The following is a 20234-nucleotide window of genomic DNA, read 5'->3' on the forward strand; positions in this document are numbered from 1 at the left end:
ATAATAATTTGGAGCATTTTTTCATATGATGTTGATAGCTTGGATTTCTTTCCTTTGAAAGCTGTTTTTTTTTATACCATTTGCTAATTTATCTAATGAGAAATAGCTCTTACTCTTATGTTTGTATTAGTTCCCTGTATGTCTTGGTTATTAGACTTTTATCACAGAAACTCAATACAAAGATTTTTTCCCCTCCAGTTAACTGTTTCTCTTCTAATTTTAACCACATTGGATTTTTTTTGTACAAAACTTTAAAAATTTTATGTAATCAAAATTGTCCATTTTATTTCCTTTGATCCTCTTTATCGCTTAGTTCATCACAAATTCTTTCCCTGTCTATAGTTGTAAGGGAATTTTCTTCTTTGTTTCTCTAATTTGTTTATGATGTAATAAATCATGCCTAAGTCACATGTCTATTTGAAGCTTATCTTAATAGTGAGGGTCTTCACTATGCTACTACGTTTATTTGCTTCTGTATACTGTACATAATCTATTCCACCGATCAACACTCTGTTTTTTAGCCAATACTAAATAGTTTTGATGATTACTGATTTTCTGGTACTGCTGATGCTGATATCCAGTTTGCAATGATACAAAGCTTAAATAGAGAGTTTATACCCTGGATAATAGAATCACAGGCTAGAATATTGGGCTAAAGTCTAATAAGAAAATTTGATAAAGGTAAAAGGTCTTACAATTGAGTTAAAGAAACCCACCAGGGGCAGCTAGATGGAGCACCAGCCCTGGAGTCAGGAGGACCTGAGTTCAAATCCAGCCTCAGACACTTGCCACGCTTACTAGCTGTGTGACTTTGTGCAAGTCACTTAACCCCAATTGCCCTGCCTTCCCCCCTCCAAAAAAAAAAAAAGAAAAAAAACACCCAAACTTCACAGTATAAGACTGAAGAGGCCTGGCCAGACAGCCTTTTATCTGAAAAAGGATGGTTTTAGTGGACTACGAAGTCCCTTAGTTATTAGCTTGATATGGTAGCCATGAAAGTTAATATAACATTACAATGCCATAAAAGAGGTATAATGTTCAAAACCAGGAAGATAATAGGAGGTAGGAAGACAGGGAACAAGAATTTAAGTGTCTGCCATGTTCCAGGTACATGACAAATATTTGATTCTCATAACAACCCTGGGAGATAGCTGCTATTATTATCCTCATCTTACAGTATATTTGTATAAAACATACAGTTGAGGAAACAGGCAAACAGAGGTTAAGAGACTTGCCCAGGGTCACATAGCTAGTAAGTGTCTGAGGCTGGATTTGAACTCAGATCTTTCAGACTTTAGGCCCAATGGTCTATTCTAACTGATAGTCCTATTGTATTTTGTTCTGAGGAAACTACTTGTAAAGTACTGTTTTAGTTGTGAGGGCTATTTTGATAAACTATAGTATGTCTGCGTGAAGGCAGCCAGGATGGAAGGAGCTGAGAAGATTTAAATTAAAAAAAAAAAAGATAAGACAAGGCCACAATAGCTGTCTTTATGTATTTGAAGGGCTGTCACATGGGAAAGAGATTAGTCTTGTTCTGCATGGGCCCAGAAGGCAAAACAAGGAGAAACTGGTTTAAGTCGTAAAGAAGCAATTTTAATCTTGTTTTTAGGAAATTTCTTAACAGTCGGGGCTATTAAAGAGTGAAATGGGTTGCCTGAAATGGGCTGCTGCAGGAGGTAGCTGCTCCCCTTCAGGAGAATACTCAAGCAAAGGTTGGATGACCATCTATTGGTTATGTTATAGATGAGTTTCTTGTACAGATGTGGATGAGATTAGATGCCTTCAAACTCTGAGATTCTGAGCCACTGGGAACTCTGGAGCTTGACCATCCAACTGGCGATAAACCTAGGTTTTCTCTCTGGTTGTATCCTTTGGATTTTGTGGATCTTATAGTTTACTCTCTGATTCCAGTACTTGCGAACAATTTTCTTTTATATCTTCCTGAAATACTGCATTTGTGATTTTTGTTTCATCATAGTTTTCTGGAACACAAGTGATTTTAAAATTCTGTCTCCAAGCCTTGTCTTCCAGGTTGATTATGCAGTGACCTAATGTTTTCTTTTCTGATTTTACTATCTTTTGACTTTGTTCTAATAATTCTTGTTGTATTATTGAGTTTTTGAGTTCTGTTGCCTCCATTCTCTTTATCAGGTTGTCCTGTCCCCTCTTTGCTTTATTTAAAGCTATAAATTCTATTTTTAAAAATTTTCACTGAGTTCTAATTTCACATTTCTTTTTTCTCCTTCATTTATTTTATTAGGTCTTCTGTGCACCCTCAGATTTTTTATGGTCATTCCATTCTTTTTCCCCCCTTCTAGGTATAGTTAATATAGCTTTATTCTTCTCTGAAAAATTTTCCTTGCTTTATCTTACCCCATATTATTTCTTTTCTTTGCTTCCTCAATTCTAAAATATCTGTCCTGGTTTTTCCATGAGAATTTCTTTCCATTCAACATTTTAATTGTTCTTTTAGTTTATTTGGCACATTTCTAGCTATTTTTAAGGTGAGGAGGAAGAACTAGGCTTATATACAATCTCTCAGCCATCTTGCTGGAAATTCATAATTTGTTTATTCAGATGTTCTCAGTTGGCCTTAAATAGTAAGACTAACTACTTCTGTTGTAGGAGAGTTGTTTCTCAGGTGGATCCATTCTTCTCTCTCTTTGAGAAGTTATCTATATCCAGGGAGGTCCAAAAGAATGAACTTAGAATAGACCCTGGAAATGGGGAACAGGAACTACCTGTTCCATGGACTTCCTCAGGTGTCTATGAAAGGAACGGCTTGCTTGTTGTGTAGAAGATGGCTATGATGAGAGTCCTAGAGGCTTGCCATCTCCATCAATACTCATAAAGATTGTTTGGTGCTGATGACTAAATTGATGTCAATGCTAATCTTTTTCCAAACATTCTTCTTAAAGAAATTGATGATCCGAAGAACCTGATAACTGATCAGGTGACAGAGGACACAGCCACTATATCCTGGGAGCCAGTACAGGCTGTCATAGACAAGTACGTGGTGCGATACATCTCAGCTGATGGTGAGACCAAGGAGATACCAGTGGGGAAGGACAAGAACACCACCATCCTGACAGGCCTGAGGCCAGGCATGGAGTACACTGTTCATGTCTGGGCTGTGAAGGGAGACCAGGAGAGCAAGAAAGCCAACACCAAAGCCCCAACAGGTGATCGATCATGATAAGATGAAAACATTAGAGATTACAAAGTAGACCTACAGGGGAATAAAAGGGAACAAGTATTTATTAGACACCTACTATGTGCTATGCACTATCCTAAGTGCTTTATAGTATCTCATGGGATCCTCATAACAACCTTGGGAGATTAGTGCTATAATTAACTACATTTTACAGTTGAAGAAACTGAAGCATGGAGAGGTTAAGAGACTTGCCCAGGGTCACGTAACTAGTAAGGATCTAAGGCCAATTTGAACTCAGGGCTTCTCGACTCCAGGCCCTGCTCCCTATCCACCTGGCTGCTTCCTAGCTGGTTTATCCAAGCCTTTTTCCTTCCTTTGACAGTGGTACAGAATGATATTTTATGAGTAAGAGGGCCAATATTCCTTTTTCCTTCATTACACATAGCCTACAATTCTAATTCCCTTTAATAACTTCTTTTAAATTAGGACTTTTGTATAAGTAAGGTCCCAATTAATACAAATAATGAATCTTGTGAAGTGGAAACATTATTTGAATTCGCACTGCCTATTTCCATCAGGTTGGAACCAATAACCACATTTTACATAATTATAACTTTGAATAGTACAAATTTGAATACATGAGACCTCTTCACGATATTTATCATTCATATTAATTGGGGCTTAGTTGTAATGTTCTCTAAACCATGATTGGGCAAAAACTTCCGTGACTCTTGTTTTGGCTCTGTCTTCCCCCTTTTGTCTTCTTAGACTGTACTTCTGGGTCTTACTGTGAACAAATGAGAGAGAGAATTTAAAAATCCGAAAGTACCTGCTGTAACAGTAGCTACAATGAAACCTCAAGTTAAAATTTTGAATGACAATAGGTTTTCCAGGGAACAGTGGCTATAATAGATATAGATGTGACTCATCTAAGTTCATTAGAACCTTTTTAGAAGTCTGGGGTGTCAATAAGATGGGAAATGATGAGGGTAGGATACATCCATTAGTCTTTAGTGAGATTTAGTGAGAAAGTAGTGCCATACACAAGGAACTGTAACCAGAAAATCTCTCACCTGGGACAAAGACGGTCTAGCCATGGGCACAGTCACATCGGTGAACAGGATGGCTCAGATGATAGAACGTCCAGTTTTTGTCCTTAAGCGGGTAGCTGGCTTATGAAAGGGGCAGACCAAAAGTTGTTTTGAAGTATGGTTGTGCATGCTCATGGAGGAACCTATACATCTGAAGTGGGAGAAGATCCCTAATGCCAGGAAGCATGCTCCTCTATGTCTGGGTCCTGGTGCAGAGTGCTGTTCACTGGAATGATTTACAATTCTGTATATACGCCACTATGACTAGTGATTTCTTACACCTTACTCCCCTGCCATTGACACTTGCTGCAAGATACTCCATCTCCAGACTTTGGGCCTTTTCACTGTCTGTCCCTCAGTGCCTGGAACAATTTCCCTCCTTATTTCTACCTCCTGGCTTTTCTGACTTCCTTCAGGTCCTAGTTAAAACCCCATCTTCTGTAATAAGCTTTTCCTGATCCCCCCAATTGTGTCTTCCCTTTATTGATTACTTCCAATTGCGTTCCAACTTCCAGTGATTACTTATCCTTTCTCTATTATTTGTACAGTAGCTGTTTTCATGTTGTCTGGCCAATTTGTCTGCAATGTAGGGGATGTGAAGGGGAATATGTGCAATCAACCTCAGAACACAGGCTGGAACCAGACTGTGGACCAGGCTTTAAATGCTAACTAGAGGTGTCTGAGTTTTATCTTAGAGGCAGTAAGGAGCCATTGAAAGTTGTAATTGAGGGTAGCGACATTCACAGATCTATACTTTAGGGATATCATTTTACCAGCTGTGTGGAGGATGGATTGGAGAAAGGAGAGATTAGTTGCAAGGAAACCAATCAGGAGGCTATTGTAATACTTTTGAACTAAGGACATGGCTATTTCGGTGGAAAGAGATAGATAAAAGAGACACTGAAAAGGTAGAATGCATAAGACTTTGTAGCTGTTTGGGAGATGAATGAAAGTGAAGGGCTGAGGAGGACAAGTTCTAAAAATGAGTGACTGAAACAATGGTGGGACTCCAGCCCCCGTAACAGAAATAGTGAAGTTAGGAAGAGGGATAGGATTACGAGACGAAGAGAATGAGTTCTGATCTCTAATTTTGTGCTTTTTCTAATATAGCATTCTGTCTTCGTGTAAAACTAGTCAATAAGTTGGGGAGACACGCTTGCACCTAGGGCAAGTGAGACAATTTGAAAGTAATGACAAGACAGAAAAGCAAGAAGGGCCTGAAATTATCTCAGACTAAGATAAATGAACTTCAGATCATATACTTTGGTGCTTATTAATAATTCTGTACCGATTATCTTTTTTTCTTTCAGAGATTGATAGCCCTAGAAACTTAGTGACTGACCAAGTGACAGAGGATACAGCCACTATATCCTGGGACCCAGTCCAGGCCAACATAGACAGGTACATGGTACGATACACCTCAGCTGACGGAGAGATCGAGGAGATGCCAGTGAGGAAGGACAAAACTACTACTATACTAACAGGCCTAAGGCCAGGCATGGAGTACACTGTTCATGTCTGGGCTGTGAAGGAAGACCGGGAGAGCAAGAAAGCCAATACTGAAGCCCTTACAGGTAACAGGAGAGGAGAGAAACAGAAACCAATTTATTGACTCAGAGATAGTCAGCTGATGTTAAACTGTGACATTGCTGAAGGAATCTAGCAGAAGCCAGCTTTTTCCAAAATCTCAGGCACCCTGAGATCGATCTGCTGCGATGGAGAAGTTCATTTTACAGAGATATAAGCAGGAGGCCAGCTCAAACTGACCAGTGAAGGCCAATTCTCAAATTTTCATTGTAAGCACTTAGATCTCAGAAATCTGCAAACTCTACAAATCAGGGCTTGATTTATTATTTTGTTGACTGTTTCAACTTAAGAAAGTGATGGAGAAAAAGTTAACAATGCAAATTAAATTTAAAAGTATATTGATTTTTTTTTCCCCTGGAGAATCAGTTGTTAAACATTTACCAGCACACCACTGCTTATAGGTGAGGAAAAGTAATACGGTGGAATGGAAGAAACACTAGACTAGGAGTCATAGGACTTTGTGCAACCTTGGGCAAGCCAGTGAACCTATTGGGGTCTCAATTAGTTTCTTCATCTATGTGATCATAATTAATAGTTCAATAGATATTTATTATGAGCCAGGCACTATGTTAAGCAATGAGGATGAAAATATGAAAAAGAAACAGTCCCTGCCCTCAAGGATCTTAGTTTAATGGGGAGAGGTTACAACACATAGAAGGAAACTGAAAAGAGGGTGGGGAGGGGTGGGAGAGAAGGTTCCCAGAAGTGGGGACGTGGGCTTGGGCATGTGGGAGAAGTCTGAAGGAATGTAGCTGAGTAGGAAGTGAAGAGAGTGCCCTTCTTGAATAGAGGTTTTGAGAAGATCTCTTTGCTCCACCCTGTAATCAGAGGAGCAGAAGGTACTGATGAGGTGTGGCTACCAAGGCTCATGTGATCTGGCAGGATGATAAGATTCCTGATTGTTCATGGGGGGCATGATGGAGATGTCCAAAGGAATGTCCAGGTAGCAAAATGTTTAAATTGTTTAAAAATCTATAAAATGAGAGGTCTGTATTAAATAATCTCTCTAAGGTCTCTTCCAACTCTAAAGAAATCTCTAATTCTAAGCAAGTAAGAATCCTGGAAGTTACAGCAGAGGCTGTTTAATCAGTGATTTGGTGGCTCCAAATGCTGCTCAGAAGATCCTGTTCCACTCATCTTTTTATTGTTCTGTTACATATTTATTAAAATGGTTTTGTTTTTCTGTTTTTTCTTTGAAATGAAAGGTAGAAAGGAGAAAGAAAACAAATGTTTATAAACGAAAAAAATTAAATTTAAAAATAAAGATTAATGATAAAGGACATATGAAGAAAGATACTATCTGCATCAAGAGAAAGAACTGATAAATAGAAGTTTTGTGTCAATGATAGCCATCTCTAGAGTGGGGGGGGGGGCAGGGAAGAAAACAAAGAAATTTACATGATAATTTTGTTATATATTTGAAAGGAATAGCAAATTGTGCATAGGAGATTTGCAGTTTCATGAGCAATCATCTTTTTATTGTACTGTTATAGAAATAGTTGTCCCGTGAATTAAAAAAAATAAAAAATAAAAATAATGAAGCCTTGCTATTGATTAAGAAAATGAATTCAGATGGACCTAGGGGAATGGGAACTGGTTTGGGAGCAATGAGAATTGCTCCCTTAGCTCCCCCAGGTGGCCATGAAGGGAATAGCTTTGTTATTGTGTTGAGCGTGATCCTGATGCTCATTCTAGAAGTTCACTCTCATGAGAGGATGGAGGTGGATTGGGGACGGTGGCCAACTTGGTGCCAATATTTATCCTTTCCCCAAATTTTTTTCTTGAAGACATTGATGATCCCAAGAATTTGATGACTAACCAGGTGACAGAGAACACAGTGACTATATCCTGGGACCCAGTCCAGGCTGTTATAGACAGGTACATGGTGCGCTACACCTCAGCTGATGGAGAGACCAAAGAGATACCAGTAGAGGAAGCCAAGACTGCCACTATCCTGACAGACCTGAAGCCAGGAATGGACTACTCTGTCTATGTCTGGGCTGTGAAGGGAGATCGAGAAAGCAAGAAAGCCAACACCAATGCATTGACAGGTAATGAGGGGCCCACTATTAAGTTACCCACAGAAGAAAAAGAAGTCTTTTCTCTTTCAATTCTGAAGGTTTGTTTTGATTAGGGAGGAGGGAATAATAAAGCCTCTGCCTCCAATATTTGAGGCTTTCTTGCATGCCATATTTGTTTTCTATGTGTTATATAGGCCTCAAGTGATGGGTAGAGGGTCTCAGAGAATCCTAGTGTACAACAGTCTCTGAGTAACGCCTCCTTTGGGTTGTTTGTGCCAAGTCATGTATGTGCTAACTATGCAGGTATATAGAGGGAATACTTGATTATGTGAAGGATCTGTGATTTTGTCAACAAAGGGAACTTCTTGTGTGGGATACTCCCCACTGATGCTGATAGCCATCCTTTTAAGAATCATAGACTCATAGACTTACATTGGAAGGCACCATAGATATCATGTAGCCTAATCCCCTCATTTTACAGTTGAGTAAAATCAGGCCCAGAAAGATTATATATCTTCCCCAAAGTCCCACATAAAAAGTGGCAAAGTTGGCATAATTTAGTAGCTAAGTCTTAGACAGTTGCCTGGTACCAGAACAAAGACCTAATTCTAATTCTATGGCACATATTTAATTTACTCTTTGGTTGAGTTTGGAATACTTTGTTTTTATCTAGTCCTTCTCTCCTACCTTCTGTGCCCCTGAAAGAAACTCAAAGTACCTCAAACTCAAAGTACCTTCAAAAGAGCCTGGATCTCCTTTTCTGGATTCTCAAAGCCAACAACATTTCCTGTGTGGGTGGAAAGAAAATGTGTTGCACATGTGACTTGAACTCACGTTTCCATCTTTCTATCACTCCCACCGGGATTTATTTTCTACCTATGCATGAGCCTCCAGAAGAGCTTCTTTGAGTTTATCATTGCCCATGCTCTAATCCTCAGGTTGCAGATTTTAGCTAGTTATAAAGCAGCATTGTGGAAAAGCAACTGGATTGGGTTCAAGGCCCAAATAGCTACACGATCTTGGCCAAGTCATTTGGCCTCTAAGTCTATGCATTTTCTCATTTGTCTAATGGGAAGAATTATCCATATACTACCTATATCACAAGGTAGTGGTGAGAAAAAAAGGAGATAATATAGGTAAAGTATATTGTAACTATAAAATGTTGCATAAGTATATACCACTTATTATAATTTTAAATCTGTGGTTTCATTAATAGTTAGTTAATACATAATTATTAAGTATGAGGCACTGTGCTAAATGCTGAGAACTCATATAGTATTATATGGAACTCATGGTGAGGAAACTCCCTCCATCACATCATATTGGCTACTTCTGTGCCTCTTACAATCCTTGAGAAATGTTTGGGGGCACCAAGAGGTTAAGTGACCTGTGCAGGACTGCAGAGGCAGTATATGTCAAAGCTGGGACTTGAACCAGGTCTTTCCAACTCTGAGGCTCACTCTCTGTCTGCTCTACAAGCTGTCTCTAGATGATGATGAGGAGGTAGAGGAATAGGAGGAGGAGGAAGAGAAGAAGAAAGAGAGGAGAAGGAGAAAGAGGAAGAGAAGAAGGAAAAGGAGGAGAAGAGGAGGAAGAAGAAGGAGAAGAAGAAAGAGGAAGAGAAGAAGGAAAAGGAGGAGGAGAAGAAGAGGAAGAAGAAAGGAGAAGGAGAAGAGAAGAAGGAAAAGGAGGAGAGAGGAGGAAGAAGAAGGAGAAGAAAAGAGGAAGAGAAGAAGGAAAAGGAGAGAGAAGAGAGGAAGAAGAAGGAGAAGGAGGAAGAGAAGAAGGAAAAGGAGAAGAGGAGGAAGAAGGAGAAGAAGGAAGAGGAAGAGAAGAAGGAAGAGGAGGAGGAGAAGAAGAGGAAGAAGAAGGAGAAAGAGGAAGAGAAGAAGGAAGAGGAGGAGAAGAGGAGGAAGAAGGAGAAGGAGGAAGAGAAGAAGGAAGAGGAGGAAAAGAGGAGGAAGAAGAAGGAGAAAGAGGAAGAGAAGAAGGAAAAGGAGAAGAGGAAGGAGGAGAAAGAGGAAGAGAAGAAGGAAAAGGAGGAAGAGAAGAAGAGGAAGAAGAAAAAGAAGGAAGAAAAGAAAGAAGAAAAGAGAGGAGAGGAGACAGAGGAGGAGGAGAACATCATTCAGCAAGTCATTTAACCTGTATCTATCTCAAGCAACTTGCAGAATTTCAGAGTTGGAAGGAACCTTAGTGGTCATCTAACCCAAGCCACACCCTCTAAAAATCCTCATAACAAGACAAAGTAACAAGTGATCACCTGGACTTTTCTTCAAGACCCCCAATGAGAAAATACTCCCCCGCCCTCTCCTGAGACAGTCAGTTCTACTTTTACACAGCTCTCATTGCTAGGCAGTTTTTCCTGACATCAAACCTAAAAGCTGCTTCTTTACAGTTTTGCCTCATTTTTCCTGTCTGGGGCAACATTGAACATGACTAACTCAACTTTCATGTGGCAGCCCTTCAAGAACTGGGAGACAGCTATCACGTTCCCTTCTCCCAAGACTCTTCTTTAGTTAAACGTCCCCAGTTTCTTTAAGCGATTCTTCTGTGGTATGGACTCAAGTATCATTATTATTCTAATTACTGCCCTCCAGCTTATCAAAGTTCTTCCTAAAATGTGGTCCCAGAAGCTAAATACAATAAAAATTGTTCCTTTTTACAGTATTGATATAGTAGATATTTTCTCCTAATTCTGATCACTTTTTTCTTTTTACATCTTTACATCTTTTTTTTACATCAGTTCATGTAGATCTTTCTAGTTTCTATGAAATAATTTCTTCATCTCATACGGCACAATAATATTTCATTGCATTCATATGCCAGAATTTGTTCAGCCATTGTCCAATTGATGAGCATCCCCTTAGTTTCTAGTTAATTGCCACTACAAAAGGGTTGCTATAAATATTTATACCTAAGAACCCTTTTCTCTTTCTTTTAGCTTTCATGTGTAGGCCTAATAATGATGTTGCTGGGTTAAAAGGTATGCACAGTTTATTAACTTCTTGGACAAAGTTCCAAATTGCTTTTCATAATGGCTCTACCATTTAGCTCCACTAAAAGTACATCAAGATGCCCATTTTCCCCACAGTTCCCCTAAATTTTTTCCATTTCCCCCCCCCTTTTTAATCAATTTTACCATATGATGGGTGTGAAATAGAACCACAGAGTTGCTTTGATTTGCATTTCTCTAATTATTAGTGACTTGGAGCATTTTTTCACATGCTTAGTGATAACTGGGATTTCTTTTCTTGAGAACTGCCTTTCAAATCTTTCAACCATTTCTCAGTTGAGAAGCATGATCTAATCTTTTTTCCCCCATGATCTGTCCATGATGAAATTATGCTTGGTTCTTTGTGATCATCACTTCCTTTTCTAGATATTTACAAGCTATCCTTTTAGTAATGTATTCTAGAATTTTATTGGAAATTGAAGTCGAGCTCACAGACCTCTACCTTGCAGAGTCAATCCTTTTCTCTTTTGTTTATCTCCTTTCCTTGAATTAATGTCTTGAATCCAAATAAAAGACTTTTTGTTTATCTTTATTTAGTTTCATTTGATTAATATTAGTCCAGTGTTTTAGCTTGTCAGATTCTCTTTGGAACCTGCATCTGTCATCCAGTGTGTTTGCTATACCTCCTGGTTTTATGTCCTATACTCATTTGATACCTTTAACTAAGTGACTGATAAAAATGTTAACAATTCAGCACAGGATTCCTGAGTGTCCCATTGGATATTTATTTCCCAATTGTGGTACTATCAATGACTGCTCTTCATATCTGAGCATTCAACCAGTTCTTAGTCCAACTAATTGAAGTATTATCTAGCCCATATTTCTCCGTCTTTTCCACACATATACAATGAGATACTTTCCTGAAGGCTAGGTAAACTTTATAGCAGTCCTCTGATCCACTACTGTGGTTAATCCAGGTTAGTTCTTTGGGACCACTGTTTCTTTTTCTAGGTGTTCACTTATCTCTTTAATAATAGATTCTAAAATCTCTCCAAGAAATTCCCCAAGACTAAGTCACCAAATCATAGATCTATTGTTATTTGGTGGAGGGAAGTTTTCCACTCTGATAAAACCACAGATTATTCATATACTATGATCTCATTTACTCTTTTATTTCTGTAAAGTTAAGAAGATGGTGCATAATATTGTTTCCATTTTATTTTAGATGGGAAAAGAGAAGCAAACAAAAGGTGTGTGCTTGGTTCAGAGTCTCAGACCTAACCAGCATCTGACACAGCAGACCCAGCTTGTGCAAATGCTGATTGATGTGCCCAAAGTATAAAATGTTTGACTTTTTAAGACTCTCTGGCGACCATTACCAAAGCGATTTTATTGTTTCATATTACAGTGATATTGGCTTCTGAGCATTCGTTGTTTAGTTCTTTCAACAATCACCTGCTGAAAGGAGATTTGGTTGTACCAATCTGACATTAGAGTATGGACTGGGGTCATGGAAGAGGGTTAAGGAGATGCACAAGGAAGGTACAGAGTAGTTCAATAGTAACTCTACTCTTTTGGGAAGACTTGGGACTGGGAGGGGTGGAGGTTGGCGGAAGTGAGAAACAATCAGAAAGTGAAAGCCTCTTGGTGGTGCCATTTGTTAGTAATAAGTGTTCAGATTGGTGAACTGAAAAGAGTAAAGGATATGAAGTCAGATAACATGGCTTGGGTTCAAATTCCAGCTTTGCCACTAACTACCTGTGTGATTTTTGGAGAAATCCCTTAACTTTCCTGCTAAGGTCTATTCCAACTCTAAAAATCTATGATTACATCCCCTCTGTGCTTTACTTCTATAAAATGATGGAGTCGTACTAGCTGTCCTTTAGGATTTCTTTCATCTCTAGAACATACGAACTCTGCAACCCTTATTTGCATCACTGTATACCACAAGCGATTTCACTTAATTTAATTTATATTCTTCTCAGTTAATAGCCAACATATTCTGAGGAAGAATCTTGGCACCAAGGGGTTAAACCAAAACAAACTGGTTTTTAATGTTAAGGTTTTTATTTTTTAAATTTAGTTTGATTTCCAAAGCAGGAAATTAGATTCTGCCATGTAACGGAAAGAACAGAAGGTATGCCAGTCCTCTTACTTGAGGAAATCAGACCAAGTTGATGTTATAGAAACTCAAAGTACCCATAAAGCTCTAATTTCAGAACAATAGTTGTTTGATTCCTATTAAAACACAGTAATTTACTTCTGAGCTGAGACCTTGTGTGGAAATTTTTTAGCCTGGAGGCATCTTTTGGGGGACTGCTTAAATTAAAGTAACTTCCAACAAGGAATTTTTTAAGATGGAAATTTCAAGACACGTCTTAGGGATGGTAAAAAAAAAAAAAAACAACAACTAAGATAAATGCCCAGATATTATAATTGAGAATTACAGTGCTGCTGAATTTTAGGTTTTCTTGCCTACAGAGAAACTCTCATAACCCATGATTCCATCTGGAGCTTATGTGGACCACATGGAACACAAACAAACAAAAAAGCCAGAGTCTCATTTCTTTGTCTCTGTCTCTGTGTCTGTCTCTCTTTGCTTAGGACATGGTAAGCTCTTAATAAATAATTTTTTTTCATTCATTCTTTCCCTGTTTCCACTACCCTTTCTTTCTCTTTTTATCTTTCTGTATTCTATTCGGTAATTCATTATCTCTGTATTCATGTCTTCTTGTCTCACTGCAATGGAATGCTTTTCTAAAAACTGTCCCCAGAGATATACACATATACATATACATGTATATATATATGCATATATACATATATACGTTCTATATACTTTATTTTTCTCTTTTTTATCTCTATTTCTATTTCTTTTCCTCTCTCCTCATCCTTGTCATTATGCTTTGTTTTCATTCTTTCCTTTCCCATATACTTTTCTTTTTCTTTCCACTTTAATAACAATAATTAACCAACTCTTTATAAACAGATATCGACCCTCCCAGAAACCTCCGTGCATCTGATGTGACCCAATCTAGTGGTGTTGTGACCTGGATGCCACCTTCTGCTCAGATTGATGGCTATATTCTAACTTACCAAGCTCCAGATGGCACCAGCAAGGTATTTGACTTTTTGTGTCTTTTCTTTCTGTCCCTCTCTTGCTCACCTGTATTTAAAGTACCTGAGCTCAGTTAGCCATCTTGGTGACCACTGGGCAATGTGACAATCTGATAAATCAATGAACAAATATGTATTGAGTGTCCACTATGTGCAGAGCTCCCATGCTAGACTTGGTTATTCTGAAGTGAATCCCATTTTACTGAAATAGTAGAAGGCGTGTGCCATGTCACAACTGTCCCAGCATGACAATTTTTTTTTCCCCAGCATGACAATTTAATGATTTCTGGATAGATATACATTTTGGATAAATGATAGCTACCAGTCTTGGCCTGTCTGGGGTAAAATAATCTTGGGTGAGAGTAATACTTGAGGCCACATTTTTCACAATATTTTGTCCTTTGACTACCTTTGAGGCCCTCTTGTCAAAATAAGACTTACATTCTGCACCCTAATAAAAACTTCCCACTTAAAAAACTTGTGATAAACACTCTACTCTTTGCCCAAAAGATTATCTTTTTCTCCCTAAATGTCTTTAATTCAGCTCAATTCAATTCAATCCAGTTCTATAAGCATTCCTTAATATGCCAGGCACTGGGATAAAAGCCAAAAAAAAAAAATGAAATGTCACATCCTTTAAGGAACTTACATCCTGAAAAAACAATGGTTCAACAACCATTACTTATCTTCAAATTTAACATAGCTAACACTAGAAATAGGACATTCCCATTTCAGAGCTTTGGGATTTACTGCTCTGTAGGCCTCATGTCTTTGACTGATTCTGTATATCAGGATGTGCAGGAAGAATTCTCTTTGCTTAGTAGCTTTCGGTCTCTGGTAGACCAAGCCCCACAGGTTCCATAGAGGCATGTGTTGGAGGAAGGGGCAAGAAAAGGATTATATTGGTAGTGTTACAGTAGCATCACTAATCCTACCATCTGAGAACTAAAATTTCCATCCTCCAGAATCCTTCATGTCTTCATTTCAGCTTGGGATTGAATGGTATCTCTGAAATTGCTTTGTTTATCGAGGCTTTGTTTTGTTTTTTTTCCTGATGTCTTTTGTGTTGCCTTCACCATACTTTAAGCCTATATCTGTTGTACTTGAGCAATGTGGTATCATCACTTGTTGAGATCAGAGAGGGCCAACTCTAGAGGTCTAAAATGCTATTTCTAGGACTAGGTATGCTAAAACTCTCAGGGCTCCCAGGCACCTCCTGGTAAATTACTAGGTAATTGCTAATCTTTGACATGGAAGGAGTTTCCATACTGGGAGTCTGCCTACTGAACTAACTCACAGATTCAGACCAGTCCTCTTCCAACCCCCCCAAAAAATAAAGGACACCTGGGGATAGCAAAGAGTATTGGATTTGTAATCAGGAGGGCCCAAGGTTTGAGTTCCAACTCTACTCTCAAATGAGATAAAAAATATAAATTATTTTATAATTGTGAAAGTGCTGCATAATGTCAGTTATTATCCTCATTATAGTAACTTCCTATGTAATATTCAGTTTCTCATGAATGTTGCAACAATCTGGCTAGCAGCTGCTGTGAGGGTGTAAAACCAACAACAACCAGCTCACAGAATTCTGCAAGCCCAGGTTCTTTTGATCTGCTTTACTAAGGAAAAGCAACGTTAAGGGGTTAACAATCTTACTTTAAATTCACCATACAAATATCATTCACTCAGTTCAGAGGGAAAAGCCAGCACCCTGAGCTTCAAAGCAAATACAAACAAATTACAAACATCAACAGACCTTGTCTGATTCAAATCTCAATGCATAGTTACCAGAGTTTAACAAAGTCCCAACACCCAGGTTTACAAGCTGGAGGGCTCTATAGCTGCCTGGAGTCTCCACATCAGTGCTGCCACCAAGAATGACAGCCCTAAGCAAATAGCTCTGTCTTCCCTTTTTATGCACTCTTTAGCCATCATCAAGCATTATCTAAGCTCTTACTATTGGCTCTGGAGTTAGCACCTCCCCCTAGGACCTTGAAGGCTTCATACCCACATGGGTTTAGCACCTAATACATAGGGGTTTGGACCTGGGGCTTAGCACCTAGTAAGACTCAATCAAAGACACTGAATTAATCAAAGGAAACAAAGGCCAAAATCTTCAAGGGCACTTGGTTGAATTAAGTGCTAAGAGCCCATTTTGATTGCCAAAACAATGAATCAAAGCCATCTTGCTCAATGCTGCTAAAATATGGCTTTCCATGTGTTACTCCCTTGCTTTAAATCTTTGAATGGTTCCCCATTACCTACAGGATAAAGTGCAAACTCATTCTCCTCATATTTAAGGTCAAATCAAGTCAATGAGCTCTATGCCATGGGGTAGGGATGCAAAATTCTGGCCACGGCCTACTTTTCCAATCTTATCTCTCACTATTATTCCCTGAGCAGATTCTAAATATGCCTCTGTACCATTATGCATTATTTTTTTTCCTGCAGAACGTTCTCCCATTTCCTCTACATAATTCCAGGCTGCCCCACTAAGCTTCACTTAAGTCTTATTTCCTTAATTAAATTTTCCCAAACAGCATAGCTCACGATGTTCTCTTCCTATTCTGAACTCCTATATCGCTTTCTGTCTGTATCATTCTTTGGGCCATACTATTACCGTACACTATTCCATCCCACATTGTTTTCATTTTTTTCGGGGTGGGGTACAGTATTAATCTGTGAATTTATCAGTGGGGAGTAACTCTCCATTGTAGTGATATTCCCTCTATCCATTAAGATTAGCAATTCACTGGTAACAGTCAGGCAATTGCCTGGGAGCACTGAGAGATTAAATATCTTTCCCATGGTCACACAGCTAGTATGTGTCTCAGAGACCAGGCTTGAACCTAGGTCTTCTTGGCTCTGAGGCCAGTTCTCTACCCATTATGTCATGTCGTCCGTTCTATATTTTTAGTTATCTTTTTAGGTTCATTTTTTTATGCTTCCCAAACTAGATTGTATGCTTTTTGAAAAAAGTTCCATCTTCTATTTCCTTTTGTCTTCTGCGATGCCTAACAAAATTTATTGTACATTATAAGTGTTCAAGAAATACTTTTTGATTGATTAATTCTGGATTAGATCAGGGAGGGGCATTGGAGATTACCAGTGGGTGATAAAAACTATCCGAAAATCTAGCACCAACTTTAACCACAATGTGGCCAGTTTGCAATGCCTCTATTGCATGTTATATTCTAGTTGATGCAAACTCATCCAATGGAATAACATTATACTCTGGTTGAAGCAAACTCATCCAGTTGAATAATTAATTCCGTAACATATGTTTGCATGCTAGGAGGTGAAGCTGGGGCCTCGGGACCAGAGGTTTGAGCTGCAAGGCCTTGGGCTAGGAGTAAGGTACACTGTCTCTCTGGTAGCCTTTAAGGGTGCTCGCTGGAGCAGGAAAGTATCTACCAACTTATCCACAGGTAAGATGGGGTCTTGAGCCTGGAAATAATATGTCATGGGCATTGTATATGGCAGGTACCAGAAAAGGAGGGAGGAGGTCTAGAAAGGAGCAAGTGGGTGGAGTATTATGGCTTCTGTAAGAATGAAGAAATGAAAATGAATTATAATTAAGGGCTGCTCTTAGAAGTCCAAATTACTCTGATACACACATACACATATATATCTGTAGAAATAGATATATGTCTGTGTATAGATCTACATGTATGTGTGTGCATATATATGGGGGGTTAGAGGTGTGTACATATATGTGCATATATGTATGTATATACGTATATATGCCTATATATACAATACAGATACACATGTGTGTATATACATATACAAAAAATATATATACATGTATATGTATGTGTGTGTGTATATGTATGTATATATCTATATATCTATCTATCTATATATATATATGGAGGGGGGAAGGGAGATGTCTGTAAGACACCTCTGTTAGACATATTTGAGAACTGTTGGATAGCAAAGCAGGAAAGATAGACTATATAAGGTACTTGGGCAACTAGGTGGTGCAGTGGACAGAACACCAGGCCTGGAGTCAGGAAGACCTGAGTTTAAATCTGGCCTCACAGACACTAGCTGTATGACCCTGGGCAAGTCACTTTTCACCCCATTTGCCTCAGTTTCCTCATCTGTAAAATGAGCTGGAGAAGGAAATGGCAAACCACTCCAATATCTTTGCTAAGAAAACCCCAAATGGGGCCACAGAGAGTTAGACGTGACTGAAATGACTCAACAACAAAGTACAAAATAGCCAAACAGATGGTGACCTCTCAGAATAATGAAAAGCTATACTCACAATTTCTTTCCCTTCCCTTAATGATGCTTTCTCTACTTGGTTCCCAGTTGAGGCTCGTTTCCCCCACCCATCTGACTGCAGTGAGGTTCAACAGAATGGAGACGTTGGCAGTGGCATGTATACCATCTACCTGCATGGTGATGTCAACCAGCCCATGCAAGTGTACTGTGACATGGACACTGATGGTGGCGGATGGATTGTAAGTAACTCGGTTCTCCCAGGGTTCTTCACCTAGTCATTTGTTTCTTGGCCAAAGGATTGGCAAGATCTTCTTTACAAAGCCTTGGGAAATTAATTTCTTCATTTTCTGTGGAATAGAAAAACTATTTGCCTGCAGCATTACTTAAGGAGATTTATACTAGTTATTAAAAAAAAAGTTGTGTTCTCAAGGTTTGGAAAGAACCAGGCTTGAATTATCTAATTCAACACAAAGTCAAAAATAAATCCCTCCTACAATATCCCCAATAAGTAGTCATTCAATCTTTGCTTGAAAACCCCTAGTGAGGGAAAATAATTTATCTCCTAAGTCAGAGCATTCCCCTTTTGGGCAGCTCTAATTGTCAGGCAGTTTTCCCTTACATACATCAAGGCTTAATGTGCCTCCTTGTAGATACAAAAATAAAAAGACCTAGCTGTTCAGTTTACAATACTAAGGCCTTTCATTTCCATAGTCCTTTATACTTTCAAAGTGATTTTATACACAATATCTAGCTTCCCATATCAGCTCTGCTCCTTGCTAGTTGGGTGGCCTTTGGACAATCAATGGCCTTTGCTGAGAACTCAGTTTCTTCAACCGTAAAATGAAGAGGAGGGGGCTCAGACAAGATTACCTTTAAGAAAGCTCCCAAGTCTCTGTGTTACGAATTTCATAACAACACTTATGGGGAAACTGAGGCACAGAAGAGTTAAATCCGATCCAAGAGGTAGCTGTGTCAGGCATTTTGCAAGGTGCTGGCTTAAAAAAATTGTTTATGTGTGGACCTGTGATTTCATTGGTGTAGAACTCCTGGTGAGGGAATGCCCTCTATGAATGCAGATCAACAACTGTTTAGCAACTTGTAGTTGTGGCCTGGAACCGTACTTACCCCAGATCACACAGTCAATATGTTATCAGAGACTGGACTTGGACTAGACTTGGTGAAGCCTATGAACCTCATCCCAGAACTTTTAAAAAAATTCGTAATGGAAAGAAATGCTACGTTTTAGTTAGAGGTCAGTGAAAAATAAAGATGTAGTTTTTCCCAACCAAGTTTGTGGATCCCCTGAAATTTAAAGTTGGACCCCTTGGGGGAGATCCATGAACTCCAAGTCATGAACCCCTGAAGTGAAGGCCGTTCCTCTCTCTATCCACTATAGAAACAAAAAAGGAAAATAGCCCCTGCCCTCAAGGATATTGCGTTCCACTCATTTTCTTCTATTTGTTTAGTATATATCTTGTATGGATCTAATTATTTACATGTTTTCTCTACCATTGAATGTGAATTCATTGAGAGCAGGGGCTATCTGTTACCTTTATCTGTAACCCCAGTGTATAACTTAGTGCCTAGCATACAGTACGTGCTTAATAAATGTTTATTTACTGACTGATTTGTCACTCAGCAAATGAGTCTCAGAGCTGAGATTAGATTCCTCTTCTCCCACATTTCCCACTGCAATAGCATGTTAATAGCCAGCCAGCTCAATCCACTCTTGGCTTGAAAACACATTATCTGGAGGCATTCTAGAACAGGGTCACCTACATAGGGGTCATTTGCCTTGGCCATCTAAATGAAGACTTGTTGCCCAGGTACAGCGGCCCTGGCTCTGTTTGACAGAAACAAGGGCATTTGAGACTTGGGTCAGGATGACAAAAGTAGGATGTTTTTGGCCCTCTCAGAAGTGCCTGCTTCTTGGCTTTATTCTCTTAGAGCCGTGTCTGTATAATTCACTGAGGCTCCTACCCTGATCAGATCAGACTCATCCAATTAACTGAAGAGATGCCATTGAGTACAATCTGATCCTCTCTAGCCTGTACCCACATTATCTTGTTGCT

General features: G+C 39.0%; 1 protein-coding gene across 1 annotated transcript in view; it reads left to right on the forward strand.

Moving 5' to 3' along the window:
• The window catches only part of TNN (tenascin N), a 73538-nt gene that overhangs the window by 38018 nt on the left and 15286 nt on the right, over positions 1–20234 (forward strand). Inside the window, exons 10-15 of the mRNA XM_036753168.1 lie at positions 2922–3185; positions 5559–5822; positions 7623–7886; positions 13802–13932; positions 17225–17357; positions 18250–18401. Coding sequence (XP_036609063.1) covers positions 2922–3185; positions 5559–5822; positions 7623–7886; positions 13802–13932; positions 17225–17357; positions 18250–18401 — 1208 coding nt within the window. The remainder of the gene's footprint in view (positions 1–2921; positions 3186–5558; positions 5823–7622; positions 7887–13801; positions 13933–17224; positions 17358–18249; positions 18402–20234) is intronic.

This window comes from Trichosurus vulpecula, chromosome 4 (genome assembly GCF_011100635.1).
Source record: "Trichosurus vulpecula isolate mTriVul1 chromosome 4, mTriVul1.pri, whole genome shotgun sequence".
In the NCBI taxonomy this organism is placed as follows: Eukaryota; Metazoa; Chordata; class Mammalia; order Diprotodontia; family Phalangeridae; genus Trichosurus; species Trichosurus vulpecula.